Source organism: Zootoca vivipara, chromosome 8 (genome assembly GCF_963506605.1).
Source record: "Zootoca vivipara chromosome 8, rZooViv1.1, whole genome shotgun sequence".
NCBI classification, from domain to species: Eukaryota; Metazoa; Chordata; class Lepidosauria; order Squamata; family Lacertidae; genus Zootoca; species Zootoca vivipara.
The window spans coordinates 61,850,769-61,868,002 of NC_083283.1; the positions used below are offsets into that span (position 1 = coordinate 61,850,769).

Sequence of the window (17,234 nt, forward strand, 5' to 3'; positions counted from 1 at the left end):
GTGTGTGTCCCTCTTATTTCCCCATGTAATATTTTAGTTAAAGATTTGGAAGCTAGCACTTAGTTTAAAGAAAATAGTGACACTTTTTGCTCTCCCAATTGCCAGTGCTTAAAAAAAAAACCACTTTCTGTTCAGAAACGCAGCTGGAGCTATTGTTCATTGTGGCTAATAAAAATCACTTGTTATAGCTCCAAGGGACTTAAAGGTATTTAAGTCTGATGAATTCTACCTGTGCCGATTTGTTCATTTGATGAAAGAGGAAGCTTGCTTGACAGGAAGAAACCAGTGTTTCCCATGAAAGCAAGTTGATGTGAATGACTTTTACCTGGTTGTAAAGGTAAAGGGGACCCCTGACCATTAGGTCCAGTCGCGGACAACTCTGGGGTTGCGGCACTCATCTCGCTTTACTGGCTGAGGGAGCCGACGTACAGCTTCTGGGTCATGTGGGCAGCATGACTAAGCCGCCTCTGGCAAACTAGAGCAGCGCATGGAAATGCCATTTACCTTCCCACCGGAGCAGTACCTATTTATCTACTTGCACTTTGACATGCTTTCGAACTGATAGGTGGGCAGGAGGATACAATTGTGAAAACATTTGCTTTGTTGGCTACAACAAAAAGGGAAACTGCCAGGATTTAGCAGAACCATCAGGATTTCATTGTGGGAAGAGGAAGCTATTTCATATCCAGCCATTGACTAGTCCAGCTATTGACTAGGTAAGCAGAGAAGGGGCATTGTGCTGTGTTGAATTTTGAGATAATTCGTGCTCTTGCTGCTTTTTAGGCAACTTAAAGAGCTTAAACAGAATATGGTGTGAAGCCAGAAATGTGAATAGGCAAAATGCTTTGTTGGGTGAGGATAAAAGTCTATTTCAACTGCAGCATTGTGTTTTAAATAGTGGCAATTCAGATGCCCCTGAGAAGCGGGGCTTGGAAACAATAGCCCTTTGCTCTTTTTTTGTCCTTATCATCTGGTGCAGAGAGGGTTGCTGATCTGCTGATCACAGGGTTCTGTTTTGATACACTTTCTTAAAGTACAGGGTCTTGGTTTGCAACACACTTGCCTCCGTTTTCTCCTCTTACTTTTAAATAGGCTAGTGTCAAATGTGTAAAAAAAAATCATAGCGGATGTTTTGTTGTTGTTGTTGTTGTTTAAAAGGGTGCTTCCTTATGGGTGCTTTTACCTGGAGCTGTTACCTAGCAGATTCAGAAGTGCAAGGAGTGTTCATTGCAGCATTGCAATCATTAAGTCACAGCCACAGCAAGGATGGTATTATCCAAGTTGGTTGCTGGTATAGTTAGTTGGCTTTGCACAAATAGTCACCCATTTTGGGAGACTTTGAGGTGGTTATGCTTGGCATTCATCAAGGCCCGATAAAGAAAAGGAAAACATAGCACGGATAGCAGGAAGGGATGGGTCACCTTTATTTTATTTTTTAAAATCCCTAGTGATCGAAAGCTTCACTTGTGCAAAAGCTTCAGGTCAGCTACCTTAAGAAAGTGCCAAACAAAGGCATTTAGTTGATAATGTAAGGACTTACAGCTTTACAAGGAAACACATAAAAATTCAGGTGTGAAAGTCCAAGCTGAGAATGGAAACAAACTGATGCTTTGCCACAGCTACCCAGGGTGTGTGCAGTCAACAATATTTGTGGTTTGGGGGCAGTAAATAATGGGGATCAGACACTGGCCAGGTGACTCTGTAATAATAATGATTAAGCAGAGCCCCACTTGCTGTGGTCAAATAAGGTAGGATCTTATTTTTCTGATTCTAAGCTTCCTTCTTGTTCTCTTAGAGCAGTGGTCCTCAACCTTGGGCCTCCAGATGTTTTTGGCCTACAACTCCCATGATCCCAACTAGCAGGACCAGTGGTCAGGGATGATGGGAATTGTACTCTCAAAACATCTGGAGGCCCAAGGTTGAGGAACACTGGCTTAGAGCAGGCATTGGCTCTCCAGATGTTTTAGAACTACAACTCCCATGATCCCTAGCTAACAGGGCCAGTGGTCGGGGATCATGGGAATTGTAGTCCCAAAACATCTGGAGGGCCAAGTTTTGCCATGCCTGTTCTAACTGAATCATCACACACAGGTGTTAACTCTTGCTTGGATTTTTGAAGCTTATTGGTTTGTTATCTTTTGTTGTAACAATAACCTTTCATTTATTTTCATTTATTTATTTCCCGCCCTTCACCCTAAGTTCCCAGGGTGGGTCACAGCATTAAAAGACAGCATTAAAAACAATGTAAAACTACTTATGGGCATAAAAATAAGGTGGGTCTTACCATTCACCTGTGATTGCTTTGACTGAAATTGACAGCACTTCATTAGGCCTTAACCTGCCTACTGGAAGACACAACTGCCCATTTAGGACATACTTATGTTTGCATCCAGGAATGATGAATGCCTCTTACGGTTTTTAAACTATTCTGATTGTGAACAGTGTACTGCTGTGTGAAAAAAGACATTGTAGAAGGTGACTTCTTCTTCTAACAACAAATGGTAATAATGATATATTTAAAAAATCAAAGGTTTATATTTTAAGCATTATACAATCTGATCGTTTATTGGGGTTTCGGCAATGTGCAAATATATTGGATGACATCCAGTGATGTTTGCTCACCTCCACAGCAGAAATCTGCTTGTGCATTCTCTCTTTTCTTCCCTCCAACTCCCTTTTATGCCCCCAAACTCTGCTCTGGATAGTCCTTCAGCCCTCTGGAGCAGATTTTAGGGGCACATGGGTTCTGTAGGGGGCTGAGAAGCAAGAGAAGCCCTGTTGCACAAGAAGATGCTTGTGCCACTTCGGTTCTCACCCATTAAATTTAATTGAATAATCAGCTGTTGTTATTTATTAAAAATTGTATGTACCACCCTTCAGGACGGTTCACAACATAAAAGTACTGGGGGGGACGGGGACATAATAAAAACAAGAGCAAGAAGAACAAACTAATAACCCCACATTATAAGAGCATCCTAGGAGAAGGTTGTAAAGGAGGGTGGTTATTACTGGGAGACTGAACAGGCATTGGTCACCCATTGAATGACTGTATTGAACAAGAAATATTTATATGTGCTGATTTCATGAGGCTTTTTGCTTTGCTTTGTTTCTTCAGATCCCAGGGTCAGAGGATGGCTCATGCTGGATTCTTACTTGCCCACTTTTTCCCTCACTGTTGCGTATCTTCTCTTCATATGGCTGGGTACCACATTTATGAAGAACAGGCCTGCTCTGTCTCTCAGGGGTCTTCTCATTGTATATAACCTTGGAGTCACCGTGCTTTCGTTTTACATGCTTATAGAGGTGAGTTTTTCAGTGTTGGCCCAGTTTTGTTGTTGGTTTCCAAGTTGAACAGATTGGGCAATTTAGTAAAATTGCTTTTCACAGGTCATATTTTCTGGGAATCCCAGTGTTTTACCTTCTATATTTTGCTCTTATTTTCACCAGTATCACATGGCTCATTTGCCTGAGCCACCCAGACATGCACAGTTTGAATTATTCCTTGCTCTACATTCAGGGTGCATCTATTGCTCCTATTCCCATAGTTGATCTTCTATAATCTCAGTGATTTTATAGGAGCTTTATTGAATCATATGTGCAAGGTCTGGACTGGGTGACCTTCTGGTGACTTCTAGAAATGAGTCTGTAATGAACTATATTTTGAAGCATGAACATTACCATTTTTAGCCATTTGCTTTACAAAAGAGAGGGAAAGGGTGGAGGATCTGAAGCACTATCACCAAAGGGCGCACATGATACACAAATTATGTACAAAACAGCCCCAGTGGACACTTTTCTGCATTGGGAGAAGCTCATTTTGAGCAGAGGGGCCATGCATAACTCACTTTTTTCCTCCACACTGCAAAACAAAAGCAAAAACAAACCCACACAATCCTTTCTTCCTCCCTCGGGCAGGCAGGGTGTGTGTGGCCAGAGTAATAATATATTCCTGTTTAGCTAAGGCTGCAGTCCTAACCCCATTTACTGGTGGAGTGAGACCCATTGAATTCCATAAGGCTTACATCTGAGTAGGCAGGGTTAAGACTGTGCTGTACATCTGTGCTGTTGGTAGTGTTTTTAACAGGTCAACCACTAGTCCAGCTAAACTGTGATGGTTTCCTTCAGAACATGTGGGAAGTGACAGTTCTCATACAAAAACACGTGGCCACATAAGGAGGACCAGGAGTTTCCTTTCCATAAATCCCATTATTCAGATTGCCAGAGACAAATACCCCTGGCTCGGGTGTGCCACTAGATGCCAAGATGTTACAAATCCTTCAGGCAGCTTCTGAACATATAAAGGCAGACCAGTGAATGTGAACAACTACATAATGTTTATTGTCCACATTTACTTGTGTAGCTCCATTTGGTTTTTTCAGGCACCCCCCTCACTTCTTGGTATGGGACTGTTTCCCTGTGTTTGACCGTCACTACATTGTCAGTATTGGACTGTCAATCTCATTTTGGATATTTACTGTAGCATATAACTCCTGCTGTGTTCAAGTATTTGAGGTCTCTGGGGCACACTAGCGGCAGTCTTTAAGTATGGGCTGCATTATATCTCAGCAGCCCATCTAAAACCACGGATTAAACAGTGGCTCTTCGAAGATCATCTAAAAATAGGCAACCTACATAGAAAGCAGGGCTTCAGTGAAGCAGGAACTCTGGAGTGCTGAGTTTTCTCTAACTTCCTGAACAAATAGACATGCAGGGCCTCATCTCTCTCCCTGCCCTCCACCTCCAGCTTTTGCTTGCAGGATCTGTTCCGGTTCTTTCCATGGACCCCGCCTAACCCATCTGAAAAGAAGCAGACTTCACCTCTTAGCCAAAACCCAAGGCTTTGGTTTCAATAAACCCTTTGCTTATCCCAAAGCGTGCTTATCCTAAACAGAAGAGTCTTGCCTCATCCTCAGCTTCTAAGGCAATTCCTACAAAGGAATAGAGCTGACAGGGAAACCCCAAACATTTATTGGGTCCTCAGCCAGCTCAGTTCACACCTGTTGTGCATGGCCTCCAATGTGGTTGCATGTGGAGCTTCATTTACATATGCAGACACACTCCTATCAAATTCAGAGAGCTGTGAAGCAGTTGCACATGAGGGTGTTTGTATTCATATGCAGTACTCGAGTTTTATACTTGGACTGTTGTCATGGAGTTCTTGCCGGGTTGCAGTGGCTATTTCGGGCCTCTTCACTTCGCTTGAACTTCTCCGTCAGATAACTTTGCCAGGTCTTCTTTCAAGCCAGCCAGTAAAAGTATATATACTGCCATCTTCAGCATAGTTTCACTTCCCCATGTCAGTATTCGGAAGTGACTTCAAATTAAGGGTGTTTTCTTTCCCATATTCCCACTTATATTCAAACAGGCAGGATAATTATGCTTAGAACAAAGCTGCCATTGTGAGTAGAGTCTGTTTATACTTGAATTGTCGAACAGAGGCCATTTACTCATATTACAATGGAGATTTGTTCATTAGGTTATCCGAGTGGAGGTTATTTGTCCCCTAAATTTAAATATCAGGATGTTTTGCTGTTGTGCAGAATTTTGTAGTATTTCATTATTCAGGAACTAATGGCAAAACATAACTATACATCATGATAGCTGAGATAACGTGCTACAAATATGCTTATAATAATAATTATTATTTGTACCCTGCCCATCTGACTGGGTTTCCACAGCCACTCTGGGTGGCTTCCAACATACCTAAAAAAGTACTAAAACATGAAACATTTAAAAAGCTTCCCTATACAGAGCTGCCTTCAGGAAATAATAATAATAATAATTTATTATGGATTGTGTGCTACAATTTATGAAGGGATGTTGTCACAAAACAAAATGCTGTTCTACCATTGAAGGGGTGTTAAGATAGCTTTTTAGAAACAGACAGATGTTTAGGACTGGACACTTAAGATGCATCCCTGAATGTACTTTTCTGTTGATTTTAAAACTAAGGTCTAAAGCTGCCATTCAGATATCACTTGCTCCTGTAGCACTGGGCACCTGGCAGGATCACACAAAGTAAAGGGCTTACAGGTGTGTTTAGGTGGAAATAAGACAATGGGTACATACAGTGCTGGAAAGGGAGAACAGAGACAAGATCACCCACACGGTCACAGCTGAGGAACTTGGACTGGGATGGTTGAAAATAGGATGCAGGGCAAGAGTGGAAAGAAAGACTGATGGGAAGGCAAGCAGAGAATGCGGCAAGAGAACCAGCCACACAGGCAAGGGCAGAAGGTAGCCTCTAACCTGGAAGCATTTATATATCCTGTCCAGCTTAGGAATGAACAGTGGCAAGTTTGATGCATTTCCTGGGGTGGGGTGGGGTCAGGGAGCTTTAGTTTCCTTTCACTCTCTGAATTCGCCGACCATCATGGCTTGAAGTTTGGTGGACTCTTAATAAACTGCATGCTGAATCAGCGCAGGTATGCAGCCTTGCATTAGATGGTGGGAAATAAATATTACTGACTCACTGAGTCACACTCTCTCCAACCACTTGCAAAAGACATAAATTCTGCAGCTTTCTAGGGCTGTGGTTATTTTTTGCAATGGTTCCTATGGCGAATTTTGCAGGTGGCCTGCCCCACTTCATTAGTGCATGCAGGTATTTTTTCTGGTTTTCTCTGGTCTTTGTGGTATGCAAAAGCAATTTGTCCAGATAAAAAGAGGGTAACACTTAGACAATTCAGAAGTGAAGACTTTCTTGTCTATTTAACTCTCCCAAAGAAATTATGACACAGTACATTCCACACTGCAGCCTGTGCCAGCCTGGCGCAGACCAGATGTTTTGGACTACAGCTTCTATCAACCCCAGCCAGTCCAAAACCTCTGGAAGGTATCAGTCACCAAGTTGGCAAAGGTTGCCTTACAGCCACAGAAGACGCATCCCTAGCATGGAGGAAACTGGTGGAATGTAACAAATGGAGGGAGAGCAGGTGCTTCTTGGTAGAATTAGTAGGACTGTAGCTTCATCAGGCCCCTAAATGGGACCTCCTAGCTCTATTTTGAAGACAGAATCCCCAGCCTCCTTGCCTGCCTTAGTGACCTCACACCACCCTGCAAGCAAGTGAAATGATATGCAGGCTGCTCTAATGAATAAGAAATCTATGGTCCTTCAGTTTCCATAAAATATATTTGTCAGTATGCAGTGGTCACATTACTCTTCCCATCTGCCTCCCTGCACTCATCTGGGTGCCATCCATCCACTGCTCTCCAGATTATTCTGACTGCAGGCATGTGACATTTCAGAGTTAAAGGGACTGTGTCCGATAATGACCCATTTCATTAACTCCCTGGATTGGCAGAGTAAAGGTAGAATTCCTTAAAAAAATGTTGCAGTCCATCCACCCTCAGCTTGACTTTAGTACTTTGCAAGCATCCATCGAAATGGATGGTGTTTCCACATCTGCAGTGCTGAGTGGATCCTTTTGACTTGTCATCTTCTAAGTTGGAACATCAGTGAATTATTTTTGTAAAGAATTGTTTGCCTCTCAGCTCTTGAAACAGAAGTCTTGGGGCTTTCCCAGATACTGGAAAAACCCCAACATATTCACCTTCCCACTACGTTCTGAGCAGGCAGTATTTAGAATAAACTAAATGTTTGATTTAAAAAATAAAATAAAATAATGCCTACAACAATACAAGGTGACGATGAAGGGCAAAAGAGAGTTGTTGAAGGTCGCCGCTTCGTTTTATTAAGTGAAAGTTTCTGAAATGTGTTAGCACGTAGTGTGCCTTTGAGTACGGATATCTGTCTTCTGCTTCCAAAGAGAGGACAAGTGAAAAGCTGCTCCGGCAAATAGCCAGCGTAAGGAATTACTAATGGGCAAGATCAGTTTCAGCTCTGGCAGCAGAGTAAGTGCAGTGCTCAGTTATGTTTGTCATGCTATTACCAACTGGAGTTCATCAATTGCCCTGTTGTGGAAAGTGATGAGAGTTGGAAATGAGTTGCAAGCCCTTGGCAATTAGTAACTGGCAATGAGCTTTGCAATTGGCATCAAGAACCTGGCTTTCAAGAGCCCTGCAGGCCTTCAAAAAAAAAGAGAGAGAGAGAGGAATGCCTTGCTTTAGCAAAGCATGGTTTGGCAGCACACACCTATACATGCACACTTATACATGGGAAGTCCCATTCTTTCCAATGGGGCTTACTCCCAGGTAAGTATGTGTAGGATTGCTACATACATGCATACGTATAGACTTAAAAGAAGGATGCTATGGTTAAAAGGGCTCTGTTGACTTTCTTAGCAGTAATGGTGCCAAGGGTGGGCACTGCAGCAACAGAATAAAGCCAATCTTTAGAACAGGGACTGAATGCAGTCATGTGAGTCTATCTACCTAATGCTTCCTCCTTGCCTGGATGGAAGCTAGAGAGGGTCGTCTCAGCGAGTGCATAGGTGAGCCTGCTATGCCAAGGTAAATTTTACATCTGTTGGTCTGCTCTCTTTTCGCTTTGGCCCCACCTTCCACTGGCATATGCCCCGCCCCGGGTGACACTCCTAGGGGCCGAGTTCCCTTCCCCGCCCCATGTAAAATATTTGAGAGGGCCAGGCTCTGCAAAGTTGATGAAAATTGCCATTCAATTTGTGTGTGTGCGCTGCATTTTGTGATTATGCAAGTTGGGGCTTACCTGCCCCCCTATTTTATTTAAGTTGGTACCTCTGCCCCCCAGTCCCTGAAGGCTGCCCAGAAAGGAATGTGACCCAAGTGGAATCTGGACACATATTTTAAAAAAACACTGTGAAAATGCTTTTAAAAAAACCGTTTTGAAAACTATATTGAATTTGCCGTAGCTCGCCATCGCCAGCTGGTGTCACATTTGTATAATGCACTTTACAACACACTTAAAATATTTATTTGCAGCTGTATGGCTGAGTCCCCTCAGTCTGGAAAAAGGTTCCTCACCCCTACTTCAGAGGCCAGTATTTAGAATTTCATCTGTAATGTTATAAAATGCCAATGAAGAAGTTTCAGAAGTCGTGCAATGGCTGGAGACACACATTTCCCTTTTCTTTTTTCCAGACAGTTAAATATGATGTGACTGAGAGCTTCTTACGCTGCAGACATTCACCATTTTGTGCCTCATTCCCATGCAAACTGATTGGGGGGGGGGGGTTGTGTCAACATTTCCACCACTTCTGCTCCAATCTAGTCCCGCTTTCGATTATAAGCATGTTTCTTTCCAGTTTTTCTGGGCAGGCAAAGGAAATGAGTGGGAACGTTGTGGGCAACAATGGCTCTGTCACAGAAATATAGGGAGAGTCAATGGTTATGCAAGCTGCCTTTTTTTTTAATAGAACCCTGCGACATATTTGTAAAGAACTATGATTCCACCAAGGGGGAAGGGGTTCATGCCTGTCTTTCATGCCTTCTTCAGCTCCTTGAGTAATTATTGCCCGTCTTTTAGAGGAATGCCCGTTTTCTTCTGAGGTAACTGAACTTACAAAGCAATATTGCTCATCCTAATCCAACAGGGCATAATGCACATGGAAACAAACTTCCTTAGGGATCAGGTTTGTACATGCAAAGTAGTTCTTCCTGTAAGGGGGGTGGGAAATCAAGAGTGCAGAGGCTGTTTTAGGGCAGTGTGACCAGTTTCCCCACACTGCGCCCTGACATGAAAGCTCTGACAGGGTCCTGTAGTCCTCCCTCCTCCCCCAAACCTAGTTAGTGCTTTTCCAGCTTTGGGAAGGAGCAGGGAGGGCTCTAGGACCCTGCCCGAGCCCTCACACCTCCTTCACAAAGCCCAAACAGCAGAAAGACTGGAGGGTGGGGGGCACCAAATTTTGGCTTAGTTCAGGGCACCACAGTACCAAAGGCTGCCCCTGGAGACTGGGATGATCCCTGAATGCAGGTAGACACATTCAGCCTACAGTTATATGCAGGAATCTTGAGATCAGCAACGTTATTTTGAGTGATGGGTAAAATGCTTAACATGAATAGTTTGAAACACTGCTTGTAGGTTGAAGGTTGGATTAGATCTGAGCTGAACTCATAGTGGTCACCCCCCCCCCCCAAACTGAAAATTCAGACTTAGTTACCTTTAATTAACCAATGGGACTTCAGTCATGAAGAAGTCATCTCATCGATTTCCTGGGATCTAAGATTGACTTAGTCTGGATCAAACACAAAGTAGATATTTATTTAGGGTGTTAGTAGTGAGACTATGCTTGAAATTTTTGAAGATTCCTGCCATATGGTTCCTGGTGATTTTTGTTGTTGTTCTTTCATGATTTTAAATTGCACCCCCTACCCAAATACTTATAATTTTGCACATCTTTATTTATGAGAACAGGGATTTAAATTTGTTACCATACAGAGAGCTGAAAGCTATCCACCCTTCAAAACCCCACATGCTTGCAGTGATAACAATGGGAAATTCTATTTAGAGTAACAGAATCTGTTTTCTTCTTCTCTAGCTAATTCTTGCCACTTGGGAAGGAGGTTATAACTTACAATGTCAAAACCTGACCAGCGCAGGAGAAGCCGACATCCGGGTAAGAAACAAAAAGTAACCCAAGAACTGAAAGGTGGCTGTGAGGCTGGCAGGAGTCGTATTCCAAAATATCTGGAAGGCACCAGGTTGGCAAAGGCTAGGCTAGCCTCACCTTAAAGTCTCACAATTCTTTCTTAGGCTGTATTCATGTATACACACTTAGCTTAGGGGCAAGTCCCACTGAACTCAATTGGGCTTCCTTCTGGATATAGAGGTATATACCTATAGGATATACCTCTATATATATACCTATAGGATATAGGTATGTAGAGGATTGTACCATTGCCACATTTCTAGACCTTCGTAGATTTTTTTTAAAAAAATGCATTTATCATTCTTTGGCGAATCCTTAACTCTGCCTTTTAAACTTCGTCCATGGGGGGGGGGTTGTTTGTTTGTTTGAGGTTGTTTTTTCACATGACGATCTCTTCAGTGTACAGCTTATGCTGGTGCTTTTTAACAGGAAAATTTGAGCAAGCATTTCCTAAAAATAGTTTTTCAAAAGGAAGAAGTTTACAACCTTCTACAGCTAAGAGAGGCACTTTCCACCCCTTCAAAATTAAGAAAATGCTTCCTACCTTTCCATGTATCTCTTCTCATGCTGTGCCTTCTTCAGCAGCTGTCTGGGTTCAGCCAGGACCCAATTCTAGAAAAGAAGCTATGTTTTTCTTCTCTTTCCCTTTTTGCACTATTTACATGCCTGGTAGCGAAAGCTGGAATCGGAGAGTAGCCATAAAGAAACTGCCTATCAAACTTGTATGTGTATGTGGGTCTGTGTATATATCTCTCTGTGTACTCTTTATATCTTTAATCTTAGAGTTCTAAGTGAGACAAGAAAAGGAACTGGCACGAAAGGTATTCTTCTAACTGCAATTGCCGATTTCACCTCCCTCTGAACTTTCCTCCCAAAAGCCTTGGTGCTGAATTCACATTAGACGCTTTTACTGTTGGCTTGCTGTTTCTGCTTCTCCCGATTCAAAAGCACTATTCACATGCATAGAATCATAGAATTGTAGAGTTGGGAGGGACCCCCAAGGGTCATCTAGTTCATCCCCCCTGCAATGCAGGAATCTCAGCTAGATCACACGTGAGAGATGGTTATCGAACCTCTGCTTAAAAAACTCCAAGGGGAAAGCATTTTCATGAAGGTTAGTTGGAGGGAAAATGAGGCAGAGGGAGCTAGGAATAGACTGTTGCAAAGACAGGAACAGAGCCATAGACAGGAACAGTGGGTAGCACATCTGCTATGCATGCAGAACAACCCTGCTTCAACCCCCAGCATCTTCAGGCAGTGCCTGGAGACTTCAGCCTGAAACCCTTGAGAGCCACTGCCAGTCAGTGTAACTAACACTGAGCTAGAGCAGGGTTCCCCAAACTTGGATCTCCAGCTGTTTTTGGACTACAACTCCCATCGTCCCTAGCTAGCAAAAATCAGTGGTCAGGGATGATGGGAACTGTAGTCCAGAAACAACTGGAGATCCAAATTTGGAAAACCCTGAGCTAGAGGGACCCACTGGTCTGGTTCAGTATATGTGTAAGGGGGAGAGAGTACAGAGTACCTCCCCCTATAATCAAGAGTAGCTCCTCACAGAGCAGCGAAGGAAGCACAGGCTCGGGGGAGGGAAGTCAGGACACGGAGAGAGAGAGTGCCCGGGCTCAGGCAGGATGAAAGAGCCCAGACTCCACAGTCGGGAGGAGAGAGAAGGGGACAAGGGGGAGAGGGAAAACATGGAACGCAGACCCTTTCCTCCGGTTCCGGAATTACGAAAAAGAAGAAAGGGGAGGAGATTCAGTGTCCCGCGTCTTTTATGTTGGGGGCGTTCGCGCCGAGGGGCACTTCCGGATTCTGCCTTGGAGTAAGAAGACATGTTGCTACACCTTCCTCACTGTAAATAGCAGCACCAATAAACAAGTTATGGAAAAGTAACCTGAGGAGCGTCGTTACTCTAGAGTAGTCGCAAGAACCCCCTGACAATATGGTAGCTTCCTATGGATTTTCTGTCAACAAGTGTCGTCGGGGCTGGCCCTACAGTTAGGTGAAGTGCTTGTTTCCGGTGGCAAATGATCATCCTCCCTGCTGCTTCTCTTCCCCCCCCCCATTCAGCTTCATTGAGGACAGAGTGCCCAGCCACAGCAGCAGTGCAGCTGGTAATGATGAGGCTGGTGGTATCGCTGTACCTTCCCTTGGTGTTCCTGGTGGCAATGCTATGACTGTATTGTGGTGGGGCTGCGGCTGTAAGCTCAGGCTGCTGGTCTGGGTGGTGCAAGCACAGAGGAGCCATCTCTGCTGATCTTCTGCCCACTGTGTTTCGGGGAAGTGCCTGTGACCTGTGCTGTCCCCCCCCCCCCAAAAAGTTGAGCAACTAGCTCAGTTGAAGTTAAGGTGACCCAGATGAAAGGCAGTATTTGGCATAGCAAACAAAAAAGACAAAAAAACAACAACCCACCTCTCTGATGTTTGCTTGCCTGCCTGTGCTCTTAACATATCAGTACTTGGTCCCCAGGCAGTTGTCTTAACTGAATTATGCACACAGGGCACAGCTAAACTCTGGAATTTGGTACCTACAAGAAGTGATGGTGCTTCTAGATGGATGCTTATTGTGAGAATACATGCAGGGTTGTTGTCCCCCCACCCCCACCCCCAGCATTCAAATGAGTGACTACAAAGGATGGTCCCTGTTATCTCCGCTGAAATCTTAAGAGTCGGCAGAGTGTTGGACTAGAACTTGGGAGACGGAAGTTCAAATTCCTCCTCAACCATGAAGTTCACTGGGTAACCTTGGGCTAGTCAGTGTCTCTAAGCCTTAGCCATAGATGCCAAGTTATGCTTGACATTGGGGGGATTTGTCACATGCATGTGACGTCACAAGTGCAGCACACACATGTGACATTACAAGTGTCGGGAGGAGGCCTCTGGGCTGACAGGGGAGATGGAGGTTCAGTGGGTCCCTCTGCCACTGCAGGGAGGCCTGATAAGGCCTGCAGCAGCCAAGACCCTCGATATTGGGGAGGGGGCAGGACTCAGCCCCATACAAACATACCGTATTTCAGGGGGCTCGGGTAGCCCCATACAGTTTGCACCTATGGCCTTAGCTACCTCAGGAGACTGTTGAGAGGATAAAATGGGGAGGGGGAGAACCTTGAGCTCCTCAGAGGAAAGGTGGAATATAAAATAAATTAAATGCCATAGTAGAGATTTAATGTACTTATAACTCTCCTTTCTCCCAAGCTGGGACTCAAGGAGATATGCCACCCGTCAAAATATGGTACACGACACTCTTGTACTACAGAAACTTAGTCTGGCAGAACAGGGAGAGAGTAAGTAAATATTGCACAAACGATTTGCCCCAACATAAGGGAGCTTCTGATTATAGCAACCATGTTCTTTGTAAGCTGAGAACATTATATTTACTCCCAACCGTGTGTAAGAATTTCTCCACAGTCAATGGCATGCAGGGCCATATGTAAATGCCTCACACAATTTATTTGTTCTGCTCAATTCATTATCCATTATTAGAGCCTGATACCCTGTTGCAAATCCCACCATGAATTGCATAGTTCTGCTGCTAGATTGTGATTCTGAGGAGTAATTTGGAAGCCTTGCTGAGAAAATGCAAAGGAGAGAGGGCATTAATAAACAACAGCTGCTCGGAGACTCAGCATTGCATACTAAGTAGGTTCCTTTTCTAAGACAGGAATTGTAGTTGCTCAGAATTAAATCCCACTGGAATCTAGGAGGATTACTTCCAATGACTTGTGTTTAAGACTACCTCTAGGAACTAAGTCTGAATCTGTTGCACTCTCTGGGCTTGTGCACACTGCTCTTTCCAGACATGGTCCATGCTTAAAAGCTCTGCGTGTGGGAACCTTTTTGTTTGCTCTTTAAAACCTGCTCTTTGAAGCTCAATTGGAGCAAACCTGAATTGATGTTTGCTATGATTGAACACTAAAATGTGAGTTTTCATGGAGAAAACTCCAAGGCAAAAAGAAAAAGACACAGAGCTTTTAAGTGCAGACCTGTGCCTGTAAAGAGTAAGCCCCATGGAATACGAGGGGGGAGGGGGGCTTGCATCTGCATAAGACCAGGCAGCACCCAATTTTGGATTACTTTAAGCCAGAGATGGGAAATCTGAGGCAGTCCAGATGTCGATGGACTACAACTCCTCTCAGCCGATGGCCAGGGATGGTGGAAGTGGAAGCCCAACAACAGTTTGAGAAGGGCAGGTTCATCGCCCCTGTTTTAAGCCATAGGAAAATATCTTAAAGCTGAGTTTTGCCTGACTAAAGGATTATTCAAGGATAGCAGAACATGTTCCTCCAAGGAGAGAGATATTAAATCATCTGTCTTGTTCCTACAGGTGGCCAAGGTGTTGTGGTGGTATTACTTCTCCAAAGTCATTGAATTTGCTGACACGATGTTCTTTGTTCTGCGGAAGAAAAACAGTCAAGTCACTTTCCTTCACGTTTATCATCACGCCACTATGTTTAACATCTGGTGGTGCGTCATGAATTGGATACCTTGTGGACAAAGTTAGTATTCGGAGACGCGAACTTAAAATGTAACCAAGCAACAGTCCTAGAGTACCTTCATATACTGTCTGATAGATCTAACAGGAAGATCTATGCAGTCCTGCCATTTGGGGGAAAGTGGAGGGGAATCTCATTTAGTCAACATGAACAAAATGTAGAGTAAGCTGTTAGGTTCACTCTCCGTCTGAAGTAAACACACAGCAGCAACTCATTTGCCATTTTGCTCTGTTGAAATGCTCTGCTGCATTTGGTATATTGTAGAATCGACCTCAGACACCTCCTGTATCCAAACAGATGATGTGATGGATTAAAGTGCACAGAACAGCTAGAATACTGCAGCACATTCCTTGAGATCGCTAGTTCAAATCTCACATGCATGCCATCCCGGTCTTGGTTTGTGAGCATTGTGCAGAAGCCCCTGCTTCTTCCTTTTTGAGTCTCTTTTGTGCAAGAGAAATACTGAGGATGAAAGAATTTTCTGTAGTCCTCCAGCAAAGCAAAGGTTGGAGGGGACTCATAGATCTATTTCCCCTTGTAGTGAGGTGAAGTAAAGGAAATGACTCTGAGCTAATTGGCCTATTAACACAAGAACCAGTTGCAGTTTTAAAAGGTTAGAGCAAGGGTAAAAAGAAAAAAAAATCATTTTTTTATATATACATATCTAATCTAATCTTCTTCTTTTTATATATACATATCTAATCCAATTTTACATTAATTAACTTCCCCCTGCCCCCCCGTTTCCATCTCCCCTTTTATTCTCCTTGCATATAATTATATTGGGGTGAGAAACTTTTCAAAGGCTAGAGCGAAGTGCTATCTTCCCCATCCCCCACAGATCGAGTTTGACAGGTGGGGCAGTCTATCTGTCAATCATTCGACATCTGAATGACATCAGATGGCATGTATTTGCCCGCAGTTTGGAATCGAACCATGCTAGCAAATGCGCAGCCTGCGAAGCCTGACAAATCGCCCGTGCTTGCAGAGAACTATGCACAGAACTTTGCAGGCACCACCCACTTAGTGGTACTTGCAAATCCTCTTTCGGTGGAGCCACATCTCTATGGCCTCAGGTGTAGGGTTAGGCTCGTCCTACACCTGACACCATAGAGATATGGCTTCACTGACGCCTCCACAGTCCAGCGCCCCAAACCAGCTGCCTGGATTATCTCTCCCTTAAAGCAGCTTTAGCCACCCCAGCAGCAGTTGTGAACCAACTCACCACCAGAACCAACACCACTTGAACATGGTTAGAAAGAAACCCATATAGGCTACAAGAAGGAAAGCAGCATAAACTCACTGAACCATCATTATGTAACACTCCCACGCCATGGTAATAGAGGCTGTGAGCTCGGCCGCCAAAGGAAACCCCACCAGTTCTTTACATTGCCAGTGAACCATAGTATTGATTCTCAGAAGCAAGGTCTTAACAATGTGTTCAATTCAATCACAGGTTTCTTTGGACCCACCTTGAACAGTTTCATCCACGTCCTCATGTACTCCTACTATGGACTGTCCGTCATTCCATCCATGCGCAAGTATCTGTGGTGGAAGAAATACCTCACTCAGGCACAACTGGTACGCTTACAACATTTTGTCATCTGTACTGACCATAGTTCTGAAAATAAATATATAAATCCTGTGTAGCAAGGTCGAGCTAGCAATGAGCCAGTTTGCAATGGAAGACAAAGTTGAGGGTGGGGAAGCTTTTAGTTCTTCAAGGCAGATTATCTTCCTTCTTTTTTTTCACTGTCCAGGGACACTTGCACAGTGGCAAGGAGTCACAGCCCCATCACAGCTTCCAAACATGCATATGCACATCTGCATCACGCATTCACGCTGCATGTGGGAATCGGCATGATGTAGCAGGTGGATTTTTTGCATGCGGCAAGCCATGTAATGCATGGGCCTTCAAAAGCAAAGTGTGAATCAGCCCAAGTCTGATCCCGCAGTCTGTCTGCAACACAAACCTTCTAGGATGTGTATATATGCCTAATTCTGCATAGGCTTGGGGCCATCTCAGTGTAGCTGCTCCGCCAGGAGAACCATGAAGAGACTTTATGTTCTGGAAGAAGGGAGCAAGGAACACACAGCCAGGCAATGAGTTGCTCAAGGCCAGTATTTGGGAGAAGTGTGATGGAAGTAAATCAATTCGAAAAGCTACAAGGATCTTATAAGAACTGTTGTTGTTTTTTTGTGGGTGGGGTGGGGGAAT

At 44.0% G+C, this 17,234-nt stretch overlaps 1 protein-coding gene across 1 annotated transcript in view; it reads left to right on the forward strand.

The window, feature by feature from the left end:
- The window catches only part of ELOVL2 (ELOVL fatty acid elongase 2), a 47,649-nt gene that overhangs the window by 23,436 nt on the left and 6,979 nt on the right, over positions 1 to 17,234 (forward strand). Inside the window, exons 3-6 of the mRNA XM_035126179.2 lie at positions 3,116 to 3,303; positions 10,416 to 10,493; positions 14,851 to 15,022; positions 16,473 to 16,597. Of these exons, the coding sequence (XP_034982070.1) occupies positions 3,116 to 3,303; positions 10,416 to 10,493; positions 14,851 to 15,022; positions 16,473 to 16,597 (563 nt within the window). The remainder of the gene's footprint in view (positions 1 to 3,115; positions 3,304 to 10,415; positions 10,494 to 14,850; positions 15,023 to 16,472; positions 16,598 to 17,234) is intronic.